Source organism: Thunnus thynnus, chromosome 15, assembly GCF_963924715.1.
Source record: "Thunnus thynnus chromosome 15, fThuThy2.1, whole genome shotgun sequence".
Classification (NCBI taxonomy): Eukaryota; Metazoa; Chordata; class Actinopteri; order Scombriformes; family Scombridae; genus Thunnus; species Thunnus thynnus.
In genome coordinates this window covers 4276027-4289757 of record NC_089531.1, presented here as the reverse complement: position 1 = coordinate 4289757, position 13731 = coordinate 4276027, and the positions used below count along the sequence as shown (strand labels likewise).

The 13731-nt window shown below is 38.1% G+C and overlaps 1 gene segment (V, D, J or C); it reads left to right on the top strand.

Moving 5' to 3' along the window:
* Positions 1-7264: 7264 nt before the first annotated feature.
* Positions 7265-8724, top strand: LOC137198266 (Ig kappa-b4 chain C region-like). The segment is given in 2 exon segments: positions 7265-7343; positions 8217-8724. A coding segment is annotated over 1 exon segment (264 nt).
* The last annotated feature ends 5007 nt before the right edge of the window (positions 8725-13731 follow it).

Here is a 13731-nt window from a genome sequence, read left to right as displayed (position 1 = left end):
TCTGACAGGTAGAAATAAGAACATATGATTACATTTATACAGACTTTCCTTCATCTATACAATGAGTGAGGAAACATAATTCAGTTTAACTTCTTAATATAAGTTCAGTGTAATATGGACACTAATGTTAGGAACATACTTTGCTCTACATTTTTAAAGGGCCCAACAGCTTAAGTTACTAATAAAATGAAGAAAAGAGAGGAGATGATAGTATTCTAATATATAAAAGGACATCATCTGCAAACAAGCTGATTTTGACTGTGATTTTGACTGTCACATAGCACTTTGTTATGTGACAGCACTGTGTTCATAAACAAAGTGTCTGTGAGCAAATGTTTGAACTACTGTATGTAAAAATGTATTTCTCAATATAAACAGCCAAGAGGTTGATTCAGAATTGAAAAGCGATGGAGGCAGAAATCACAGTTTGAGTGGGCACAGAGAAAATCAGGTGGGCCTAGTCCGTCCATGATCAATCATACTTAATAGGTTCTGAAATAGGCCATTACAACCATGCTTGTCTGAATGCACCACAGTTTAACCAAACAAGCCTTATTCATCATCAGAGGTAATGTTTCAGACATCAAGACGAACACTAACAGCATATCATTGTCTGACACGGCAAGCACATATTCACACACACACACAGACACAGCTGACGGAAGCAACAGCATCATTAATCAAGCGTATGAATAGAGGTAAACTGGCAGCAACATGCTCAGTAACATTAAAAATGACACCTGAACATAGTCTGGCACGGCAGCCACATAAACCACACACATGCACGCACACACACACACACACACACACACAGATAGCAAATGCAGCAACATCAGCATAAAATCCAGTTGTACACCCAACAAAAACTACCCAATAAACAAATAGGCTAAATGCTACTACAGTCCGAAATTGTAAATTAGCTTACTTTTGATGACAACAGCAGGAGACGGAGGGACTTGGCATTGAATACTGAAAATATTTCATTATAATCCAACAATTCAGTCCGTTCTCTTTCAAAGGAGAGCAGGATCAAAGACTTCAGTCTGTATATCATCTATCATCATTGATGCCCTGATGTCACTTTTTATCCGACAGACAGTTGAAAAGAGTCTTTCATAGGATGACCATATTTTCAAACCCCCATACCGGGACCCTTAAGTGTACTACATGATCGTGCACGCACACATGTATACACTTATGCATGCACCATAGGCATTTTCATCATGATGGGGGACAATTCCTTCAGCACTTAGCACACCTACCGAGAGTATTCAGATGGCTGTCACCAGCGTTTGCCCCGCTGGTGTAGGTTGCCATGGTGCTACTTCTCGTTTGTAGGCACCGCTTATGTTTGGCCCTCTTAATATGATCTTTTATATCCACATTTCCACACAACCAAAACTGTACTCTTGCAGAGTGTGCAGAACACAGCATTTTTGTTGCCAGGTACTTAACGAAGGAAGGAGTAAACATCCTGGAGCTCTTTAGAAAAGACTGACTATCTCTTCGGCATGACAGCTAACCGTTAGCATACTGATAAGTTCTGTCAGAAAGAGCCACAGGTGTCTTAGGCTAGCAACAGCCTTGGCAATGACACATTGATTAATTTACACACATACTGACGAATCAGTGTTGAATTCAGAGGTTTGAAAACAAGTATAACTTTATAAATATTATTTTAATTGTGGTGAAAACCTGGACAATTTGGTAGTGCAGCTGCTAAAGCAGCTGGCTAGCAGAAAGTAGGCTTCTCTTCCTCTGTTTAATGCACAAGCTGTACACTGAGTGAAGGAGGAGGGGCTGCTTGAATTTCTGGCATTTGCAAAATTCACTGCCACTCAAAAGATCTGACCTATCAATATCATCATATGGTTAACATGAAGCAAGAAACAAGACTTTTATTTTAAATGGTTGCATAGTCACATAGGAAACAGTATCGATTGACTGCTGATGACTGTATGATCAAGCAAAAAAGGAAGGCCTCTGATTGGGTGTGTCTGAGTGTCAATTGGCCAGGCCCACCCACAGTAACGTGCCACATTTTAACATATTTTAATTTATCTTAAAAGCTATAATGTGCAAATTGTTTAATCCATTTAATGAAATGTGTGTGTGAGATATTGTGTGATGTGTGTGTTCAGTGAACTGTATCAGTCTCTGCAGTAGCTTCCAGCTGCAGCAGTCAGTTCAGTTTCTGTTCAGTCTGACTGAGGGAGGTTTTTGTACGATGCTTTTTCACTGTGTTAACACACGTTGACTGTTGATATAATGATAACTCTGACAGTAGTAAACTGCTGCATCTTCAGCCTGAATTCCACTGATGGTCAGAGTGAAGTCAGACTTTGATCCACTGCCTGTAAAACGATCTGGAATCCCTGATGCTCGATAGGTAGCACGGTAAATGAACACTTTAGTAGTTTCTCCATCTCTCTTTTGGTACCAGACTAAATGGTGGTAGCTATCAATATAAACCTGTGGACTGGTCCTACAGTTAATGGTTGCAGATCCTCCCAGAGCAGATCTCACTGCTGCAGGCTGAGTCACTGTGATCTGGCCGCTGGACTCTGAGGACACAGAGACAAAAACATAAAGCAGCGTCATGGTTTTATGGGCTTCATTTCAGAGGGATGGATGTTCATTGAGGAGAGGAGTTTGATTCTCTGGACTACCTGTGAAGCAGCAGCAGAGGAGAGTCCAGATGAGGACGGAGATCAAAGTCATGTTTTTGATGAGGAGGATTTCTGTGGCTTCTGTTGTCATGAAGGACAGCTGTCAGTCATCCAGTGCTCAACTCTCAGGACTATAAACTCTCCCAGAGCACTGGAGCATGGTGCTGCTGATGCAAAGTGGCTCTCTATGGAAATGCTCTGACTGACTCCAACAGGGACTTGTTATCTGTTATTTTCACAGTTCTGCATGTACAATGATTTTGTGTTTTATGACTGTAATCTTGTAATTACTTTTATTTTCACCAAATAAATCTACTTATATAACACACTTTTTTACAATTAAAAAGGGACTTGAGAATAGTAGCCCAAAATCCTGTTTTAAATTCTGATTACACTGTGGGCTAAAAGAGGGGGAAATAAGGGCATTGTATTGTCTATTACGATGTCATCTACAAACAAACTTATTCTGTGGAGGAGGGATTTTGAACAGATGCTTGAAGTGCTGAATCATCTCCTAATAGAAGCAGATGAGGAGTTAATGAGAAATGCTATGAGTATCAGTTGTGAGCTGATAAACTAGGGAAGACACTAGGAGCAGGGCTGGGCTAACAAAGGTGATGCAGGGCAGTTGAGAGGAGGAGCACATGAACACAGGAAGAGTTAAAGAACACACAAGGGAAACACAGAGAAATACAGGCAACATAACGGCAACACAGAAAACCCAAGAGAACAAAAACACAAAGAGTCCAAAAACAGAAAGTCCGTTCAGGATGTGACAGAAAGTTTGGGGATTTAGTGATGTATAATAGGGTGTCATCTGTATAAAAGCTGATTTTACGATGACGACAGTAAAATGATTCCTGGGGTGCTGATGCATTTTCTAATAGAAACAACCAGGGTTTCAAGACAAAATTAAAGACGAGTGAAGAAACAAGTCATCCATGTTGTGATGTCCTTCTCTCTGCCTTTTGCTTAAGAGGTTGCTTTGGCTTCTTGGCTCAGGAGCCAGTGGGTGGGGTTGGAGAGGATGTCAGGGAACTACTTGCACCTGGGCAGTTTAGGCCTCCAGCCTATTTAGGTGTCTTCTTGTTAACCTCTTTCTCTCTCTTCCTTCCAGGCCTCAACCAGCCACTTTGGTTTGGTTTGGTTTGGTTTGGTTTGGTTTTGTTTTGTTTTGTTTTGTTTTTGCCTGCATGCATCACATATGTCACTCATCCATACATTGCATTCATGACTGATTTAGCTTACTAACATTATGATATTTTATATTAAGTTAACGACAAATCTCTTTTTTAGAAGTTTTATTCATGTGTGATTCCCTTCTTTGTCACTGACTTGAATTAGTATTGATATACACTGACACATATCATGATAGATAAAGTGACCGATCTGTATAACTTGTACAATATGTGTCCTCAGTGAACTGTATCAGTCTGTTTTCTTATACCAGGATATACTTGAGATAGCTGTGATCCAGTATGAGGCTAAGGTCAAAGGTCATGACCAAGCCATTTCTTACCAAAAGTCCCATGAAAAAAATGGAAGAATGGATGGTTAGAAACTGTGATGGAGAACTTCAGTGATTTCCACCAAGATAATCATTGTCGAGGAATTGTCTTCCATGAGAGTTTTGACATATTATTTATGCTGAAAGCTGCACTGTGCGAAATGTTTAATCCATTTAATGAAATGTGTGTGTGAGATTGTGTAATGTGTGTATCTGGACACATTTTCTCTCAGAATATCCCATGTTTATTTACATATATTTCTACAGAAATTAACATTAGTTTCATGTAAAAAAAATACAAGTTTGTGTGTGTGTGTGTGTGAGATTGTGTAACGTGTGTGTTCAGTCTCTGCAGTAGCTTCCAGCTGCAGCAGTCAGTTCAGTTTCTGTTCAGTCTAACTGAGGGAGGTTTTTGTTTATATTCATTTTTATGTGGATTTGGGCTTTTTCAGAATGTAATTTCTTCCATCTAAATGTATTACCACAAAATAAATCACACCAATTAACTTTAAAATGTATATGGATAAATCAAGTTATGAGGTTATTGTACAGAATGTTTTTTATTGTTCCAGCTTCTTCTCTCTGAAAGAAAGTTCTTTTACAATGTTGCATATTTATTTCAATATATTTCTACAGATATTAAAATCAAATTCAGTTAACAGTACAATGTAGAAAATATAATGACACTCAGTTGATGTCAGAGAGCCGTGTCTCTCTACAGTGAGAGGTTTTTGTACAGCATCTCAATGAGTTTGTATCACTGTGGTGGACTTTTGGTGGAGGAACCAGACTGGATGTTGGTTTCTCTGCAAATATTACATATAATTTTCTATGTAATACTTAAATGTGGTTTTGTGTGTTTGAATAACCTTTGCCTTGACTTATATGAATGATCTTCTGTTTTAATTTCAACACTTTGGTCATTTAGTTTAACTCAGACCACCTTCAATGAACTGGTCTTTACACATTATTGTCAAACTGAAATGTGAACAGCTTGAAATGAAGAAAAGATAAAAGAACAATAAATACAATTTAAAAATGATTACCAAATTTACTTTTACATTTTACACGTAATACTTAACTATTATTAAGTTAAATTGAAATTAATTTCAACAATGTACATTAAAATTAAAAATGTGTCCAAATCTCTGATCCACTTACTGTAATTAGTTTCTTACTGTAAGATAATATTTAGTGTGATTTATATTTTTTGGTGGTGGGAGCTGTGATTATGAAAGTTTCTGATGCTGATCTGTGTCCTCATATTTTCTTTTAACAGGACATATTTGAGATAGATGTGATCCAGTATGAGGCTGAGGTCAAAGGTCATGAGTAAGACATTTCTTACCAGTCAAGTCAGGAAATGGGTTCATTATCATTAATAATCATTGGATCAAACCATAACAGGGTAAGAATGGATGATGAGAAGCTGTGATGAAGAACTTTGTTGGTTTTCACCAAGACAATCATTGTCCAGAAACTGTTTTCCTTAAAATAATTTCACATATTTTCATCTTAAAAGTTTTTTACATATTTTCATTTTTCTTAAAAGCTACAATGTGCGAGTTGTTTAATCCATTTAATGAAATGTGTGTGTGAGATTGTGTAACGTGTGTGTTCAGTGAACTGTATCAGTCTCTGCAGTAGCTTCCAGCTGTAGCAGTCAGTTCAGTTTCTGTTCAGTCTGACTGAGGGAGGTTTTTGTACAACGCTTTTTCACTGTGTGAACACACGCTGACTGTTGGGATAGTGGAAACTCTGACAGTAGTAAACTGCTGCATCTTCAGCCTGAACTCCACTGATGGTCAGAGTGAAGTCAGACTTTGATCCACTGCCTGTAAAACGATCTGGAATCCCTGATGCTCGAGTGGTAGCAAAGTAAATGAGAAGTTTAGGAGTTTCTCCATCTCTCTGTTGGTACCAGGCTAACCAGTGGGATGAGCCACTAACATAAACATCCTGACTGGTCCTACAGTTGATGGTTGTGGAGCCTCCCAGAGCAGATCTCACTGCTGCAGGCTGAGTCACTGTGATCTGGCCTCTGGACTCTGAGGATACAGAGACAAAAACATAAAGCAGCATCATGGTTTTGTGGGCTTCATTTCAGAGGGACGGATGTACATAGAGGAGAGGAGTTTGATTCTCTGGACTTTACCTGTGAAGCAGCAGCAGAGGAGAGTCCAGATGAGGACGGAGATCAAAGTCATGTTTTTGATGAGGAGGATTTCTGTGGCTTCTGTTGTCATGAAAGACAGCTGTCAGTCATCCAGTGTTCAACTCTCAGGACTATAAACTCTCCCAGAGCACTGGAGCATGGTGCTGCTGATGCAAAGTGGCTCTCTATGGAAATGCTCTGACTGACTCCAACAGGGACTTGGATTACTCTGATGATGCTGTTTAATCAATGGATCAATCAATTTATCAGAGTATTGATTAAATTGTGTCAGTGATTATTTTTATGTGGTTTGGGCTTCATGTGTATTGACAGCTGATTTTTTCAGAATGTATTTTGTTGTATTTAAATGTATTACAACACAAATTTAACATTAATTTAAGTTAAATTAATTTATTTGAAATAAAATCACACATTCATAAATTGGTGGCTCTGTGTTGTTGTCAGTTTTCAAATTAATTTAGAAATTTTACAAACAAGAGACTAATTTTGGTGAGTTTGTTTGTCTCAAAGTCAGAGAGCCGTGTCTCTCTACAGTGAGAGGTTTTTGTACGACGACTCAATGAGTTTGTATCACTGTGGTACACGTTCGGTGGAGGAACCAGACTGGATGTTGGAAGTAAGTCAAATGTTTAAAATATTTATCATTTTAAGAGTTATTTTTCTTTTTATTTCCTTTTTGTTCAACATTTTTTGCCTGTTCAATTTCATGTAAAACATTTTACAACAATAATTTGCACTAAGAGACAAAGTTCAACTTTAAATTTAAAACTCAAAAACTTATTGTAAAGAAAATAAAACATTAATTCAGAGGACAAATCATTATTTACAACTTTAATGGTAAAGTTGCATCTCCAGAGTTTGTAGTTTTAGTTCAGTCTGACAAAGTCAGAGAGTCATGTCTTTCTACAGTGAGAGGTTTTTGTACAACGACTCAATGAGTTTGTATCACTGTGGTGGACTTTTGGTGGAGGAACCAGACTGGATGTTGGAAGTAAGTTTCTGCTCAAATATTAAATATTGTATCATCGGTTAAGTTTATAATTTCTATATCTGAACATTTGTAGTAGATATAAGTTTCCACTGGGCTGATCTAAAGCACTTTAAAGTCTCAATTTTATTGTTTGTTCGTCCTGTTTAACCTTGAAGTTGAACTTAAAGCAGCTTTACTGAACTTTTCTTTACATGTTCAAGTTAATTTGTTAAATGTGAACAACTTGAACTGCAGGACAGATTAAAAACAACAACTGTACTTTAAAAATGATTCTAATATGATCTTTTAATTCCCGTTTAAATTAATTTGAATTTGAGTAAAAGTTTTTTCAAAGATAAAAAATGTGAAATGCTGTAGAAACTCTGATCATTCAAATTGCCTCTAGTTGTCTTTTAACCTCAGTTTGAAATCATTTTGACAGTTTTTTTGAGGGTATTTTGTTCTTTGAATGTGTCTTAACATTTTCCATATATTACGGTCATCTGTTGGTTTTGGCTGATGAATCTGATTGACTGTTGCTCTTTTGATAGTTTTGAAAGTAAATATGTTGTTATGAATTCTAACTAAATCATAGATGTCTGAATTTTATATTCAAACTTTATGTCCTTATTTATATATAGTGTATAGTGTATAATGAAATACAGTAAACAGTCATATAAACTACTTAAAGGAGTTTCTGTCAGATGTTTTTTCTGCTCCACCAGTCACTCACTGACACATTGTTTCACTTCCCTTTAAGAAACCTCTCATGCATATCAGCACAGCAAGAGTCCTCATATGACTCCAGTCTCACACAGTAACGGTGTCCAAGTGTCTGGTGTTTGACTGACAGTTGTGTAGTTCCTGTCCTCTAATGTGATTGGTGTCTTCTAGGTGATGTCCGTCCCACCCTGACGGTGCTGCCCCCCTCCAGCGAGGAGCTGGAGCACGGGAAGGCCACGCTCATGTGTCTGGCCATCAAGGGCTTCCCCTCAGACTGGAGTCTGGCCTGGAAGGTGGACGGCAGCAGCATCACCAGCAGCTGCAGCTGGGAGGAGAGCAGGAGCCCCGCGGTGCTGCAGAAGGACGGCCGCTACAGCTGGAGCAGCACCCTGAGGCTCCCTGCAGACCAGTGGGGGAAGGTGGGCTCTGTGACCTGTGAGGCCACCCAGGGCTCCCAGACTCCAGTCTCAGAGACACTGAGGAGAGACCAGTGTTCCCAGTCCTGACCTGACTCACTGGGACTCTGATACTGGTTTTACTCTGCTACTGCTCTCACTCTGATCTCTGCAACCCTCTCTCTTTTTCTGTCACTCACTCTCTGATTACATTTTTCATTGATAAAGTTTCATTGCTTGTGTATTTTATATTATTTCAAGACAATAAAAACCTGTTCATCAAATCAGTTGTTTTCATTTATGTTATTGTATAAGTAACAGATGTTGCTGTCCTAATGGTTCCCTTAATCTATAACAAATTTAACTCAGCTGAGTTTAATATTTTACAATCGCACTGAAATACCTTAAGATAGAAAGTATGAGTTGATATACTGTAGTGTTGAACATACCTGATATTTTGCAAACAAAGATCAAAAAGATATAATAATTAAATGATAGAAGTAAACTCATCTGTTGTTCCAGATTCCTTGAAGCTTTTGTGACTGCAAACAATCCCTTTATTACACTTATCGCTAATTAGGTTTTTGGCAACAAACACAATTGTCAATATTTTTTAAGGAAATGAGTCATGTGTGTCCTATCAATGATGTGTGCCACTGATTAAAAACTCTCATGTTGAAACAGTTTTAGAAGTGTCAAGAAAGTTGAATGAATCTGAGTAAATGTATAAAATCTGAAAAGAATTTATTGCATTAGAATTGTGAAGTAGGATATCATCAGCATATTATATCATCATAGTATCAGTATCAGCAGTACGATCTCAAAATATAACATAACCTGTGTTTTTCTATGAACACAAAGTCATCAAAAACATATGATGAGTTAAGCTTTGTAGAAAACAAAACTGTATCATTTAAACATAAATCATATCAATTCCAAAATAAATGTGATTTACATGAAAATAACCTTAAAAAACAAGGAAATTAATATTCTTTTCAAATAATTATCTAACTAGTGTTAATGTGTTGTAACCATAAGCTTAACTACATTCGATGTAGTTTGATGAGACATTACATTTATTACTTAATATTCTATTTAAATGAAATTATTATTTTACTTTTATAAGTAATAAATAGTCTCTCCTGACTGTATTCTGTTAGATGGATTTCATCGTCAGTCAGACTTCTAAAATGTGTCTATCTCAGTGCAGCTGTTGAGTCACATCAGTTCCTCTCCAGCTGAGGGAGGTTTTTGTACAACGTTGTATCACTGTGTGAACGGGAAGCTGTAATCCTGCTGACAATAATAAACTCCTGAATCTTCAGTCTGAACGTGACTGATAGTCAAAGTGAAGTCAGTCCCAGATCCAATTCCAGTAAAACAATCTGAAATGCCAGACTGACGGTTTGAAGCCCAATGAATCAGGAGTTTGGGAGCTTTTCCAGGTTTCTGAAGACACCTCATTGCTAACACTTGAACTGGTTTTACATCTGATGGAGACAGACTGTCCTGGAACAACAGACTGAGATCCAGGAGATGGAAAAACTCTGACTAATTAACATAATCAGCACATTCTCAAGTGATACTTTTTATTGCTTGCTGTAATGCTGACATTTTTAGTATGTATGAACAATAAAGAAACGTTGATCAAATCATCTGTGTACAAACATATTATTACAATAATAAACTGCTGTCACATGTTAATGTGTTCAATGAGCCTACGGACACTGAGTGCGTCATTTGGGATTTTATCATTTTGTGTCACCATTTTACACATAAATTATGGTATATTTTAAAGCATGTCAAAGTAAAGGATGAAAGGAGCCTGAACTCCATTGATGCTCAGAGTGAAGTCAAAGTTTGATCCACTGTGTCATGGTTCTGTCACTGACTCTAGAGACTCTTGAGAGTCTGGCTCTGTATTCCTTATTTGCCATTGTCCAACAGAGGCCCTCTGACTTTTCTGTTTTGTGAAGATTGGACTGTGTAGGAGAGGCTTGTTTTGAGTTGGACTTTTTGAGGGACTTTAAGAATTCTGGCTTTATGTCACATACCGTCCAACTAGTCACATACCGAAGCTTGGTCAGGACCCCGTGGCGTCACTTTTTAACGCATTGGGTTCCCCTTTAGAGTAATTTTTCAACGTGCAGTATCACGGCAGTCACGGCAGAAAGTCAGTTTGTATAGATGTCACGTGAAGTACGTCAACTCAGAAATGTTGATATGCTACATATTACAGGTGTTCAAACGTAGATATTCAACATATCTGTGGTTTGGAGAAACGTACAATGCCAACGTTTTATTCTGGCGAGCAGGCTGAAATTTGTCACCTTATATAGACGTCATTGATTTCATGGCGTCTATTTCAGACGTTATGGGAGTTCATCAGAAGTCTATTGGACTTTCCTGCACGTTGAAAAATGATGCTAAAGTGGTACCCAGTGTGTTAAAAAGTGACGCCACGGGGTCCTGACCAAGCTTCGAAATGTGACAAGTTGGGAATGAGCACAGGCTGGTCATTTGGGTTGCTTTTATTATTTGGACTCTGCTCATTGTGTTTTTCCTCATGTGTTCATGTACTCCTCCTTACACCTTCCCTGTATTCATCCTCCATAGTCCTGCCCTTGTCTCAGTGTTCTTTCCCAATCTTCTGTCACCTTCACACCTGCCCTATATCAGTCTCGTCAGCACTGCTCTGCTCCCAGTGTCTTCCCAGCCTATCAGCTCCCAGCCTGCCCTTGTGTTGTGACACCTCTTCTTTGTTGTCTCATTAGTTTATTGTATTTAAGGTCTGGTTTTCAGTTCAGTCTTGTTGGATCATTTGTTTGGTTTAGTTGCCTGCTTGCACTCACTGTTTGCTGTTCCTGTGTTAGTCAATAAATATATTCTTCAGTTCCTTGTACCTGCTGATTCTCTGCATTTGGGTCCATCTGCTCTGCAATCCATGACACACTGCCTGTAAAATTACCTGGAATCTCTGATTCTGGTTGATTATCTAATTAGCAGTTTAGAAGTTTCTCCATCTCTCTGATGGTACCAAGCTGAACAGTTTGAACTATAAACATTCAGACTGGCCCTATCTGACGGTTGTGGAGCCACAGATCACAGTTGATCCATTAAATCTAAAAAGACAGTACTGTGTCTCAGTGAAAGATTCCAATGATTTTAAGATGTTAGCTTATGATTTTCTTCAAAAAATTTGTCTCAATGTCTCGTCCTTTTCACTGTTGATACCTCAAGCAGTAAAACTTAACAGTGTCTCTGTTTTATTAAAGCAGGAGTTGGTCCCAGAGTTCTCTCACAGATGAGATCTGCTCTTCAAATATTATCCTCTGAATGTCAATAATGCTGCACAAATTAGATTAATGTCATCTAATGAATCCAGAACTACTAATTAAAATTTTCTTTTCACACTGATGTTAAGGCTATTTGAAGCAAAGTAGTGTGTTAAACACTACACAACTGCTTTGTTTTTTTCCTGAAGGCATTATTGCTCACCACCACTATCTAAAGTTGTCAGAAGTGTTCGTCACCTGCTACTAGATGTTCCTAATCCTGCACAAATATTACAGATAATCTTACCATTTAATGCTTTGATATGTTTAAAGTGTTTAAATGTTTGTAGTAGATTTAAACATCCTGTGTGATTATTTATATCACTTAAATTCTCTTCTGTTTTAATTTCACCACTTTAATCATTGACTTACTCAGACCAGCTTCAATAAACTGCTCTTTGCACATTACTGTAAAACTGAAATGTGAATCTTATTGTAATTAGTTTTTTAGTGTAAAATAATATTTTGTGATTTATATTTTTTGGTGGTGGGAGCTGTGATTATGAAAGTTTGTGATGCTGATATGTGTCCTCATATTTTCTTTTAACAGGACATATTTGAGATAGATGTGATCCAGTATGAGGCTGAGGTCAAAGGTCATGAGGAAGATATTTCTTACCAGTCAGGTCAGGAAATGGGTTCATTATCATTAAAAAACATTGGATCAAACCATAACAGGGTAAGAATGGATGATGAGAAGCTGTGATGAAGAAGTTTGTTGATTTCCACCAAGACAATCATTGTCCAGAAACTGTTTTCCTGAAAAGGTTTTAACATACTTTCATTTATCTTAAAAGCTACACTGTGGAAGTTGTTTAATCCATTTAATGAAATGTGTGTGTGTGTGTGATTGTGTAACGTGTGTGTTCAGTGAACTGTATCAGTCTCTGCAGTAGCTTCCAGCTGCAGCAGTCAGTTCAGTTTCTGTTCAGTCTGACTGAGGGAGGTTTTTGTACGACGCTTTTTCACTGTGTGAACACCCACTGACTGTTGGGATAGTGGAGACTCTGACAGTAGTAAACTGCTGCATCTTCAGCCTGAACTCCACTGATGGTCAGAGTGAAGTCAGACTTTGATCCACTGCCTGTAAAACGATCTGGAATCCCTGATGCTCGATAGGTAGCACGGTAAATGAGAAGTTTAGGAGTTTCTCCATCTCTCTGTTGGTACCAGGCTAAATAGTGGTTTGAGTTATAAACATGAACATCCTGACTGGTCCTACAGTTGATGGTTGTGGAGCCTCCCAGAGCAGATCTCACTGCTGCAGGCTGAGTCACTGTATACTGGCCTCTGGACTCTGAGGATACAGAGACAAAAACATAAAGCAGCATCATGGTTTTGTGGGCTTCATTTCAGAGGGACGGATGTTCATAGAGGAGAGGAGTTTGATTCTCTGGACTTTACCTGTGAAGCAGCAGCAGAGGAGAGTCCAGATGAGGACGGATATCAAAGTCATGTTTTTGATGAGGAGGATTTCTGTGGCTTCTGTTGTCATGAAGGACAGCTGTCAGTCATCCAGTGTTCAACTGTCAGGACTATAAACTCTCCCAGAGCACTGGAGCATGGTGCTGCTGATGCAAAGTGGCTCTCTATGTAAATGCTCTGACTAACTCCAACAGGGACTTGTTACTGTTATTTGCACAGTTCTGCATGTACAATGATTTGTGGGGACAAAATTTAAGTGAAGCCTGCAAGTTCACCAAATGCTTTTAGAAGGCGAAGGGTTAAATTCATTTTTTCTTCTCATTAAAATGTTGTCAGAAGATTGTAAAGAGAGGAGAGCCACTTTTCAGACAGGATGACAGGCGTCATGGCAAAAAGAAAATCATGATGAGAATTTTATAAATTTAGTTGCTACATACTCAGCCATAAAGATAACAATAAAAATGATTTATTCTTTCCAGAATCTCTTTTATCTACAGGAAGGGGATATAATTGATTGTAAATAACAAATTA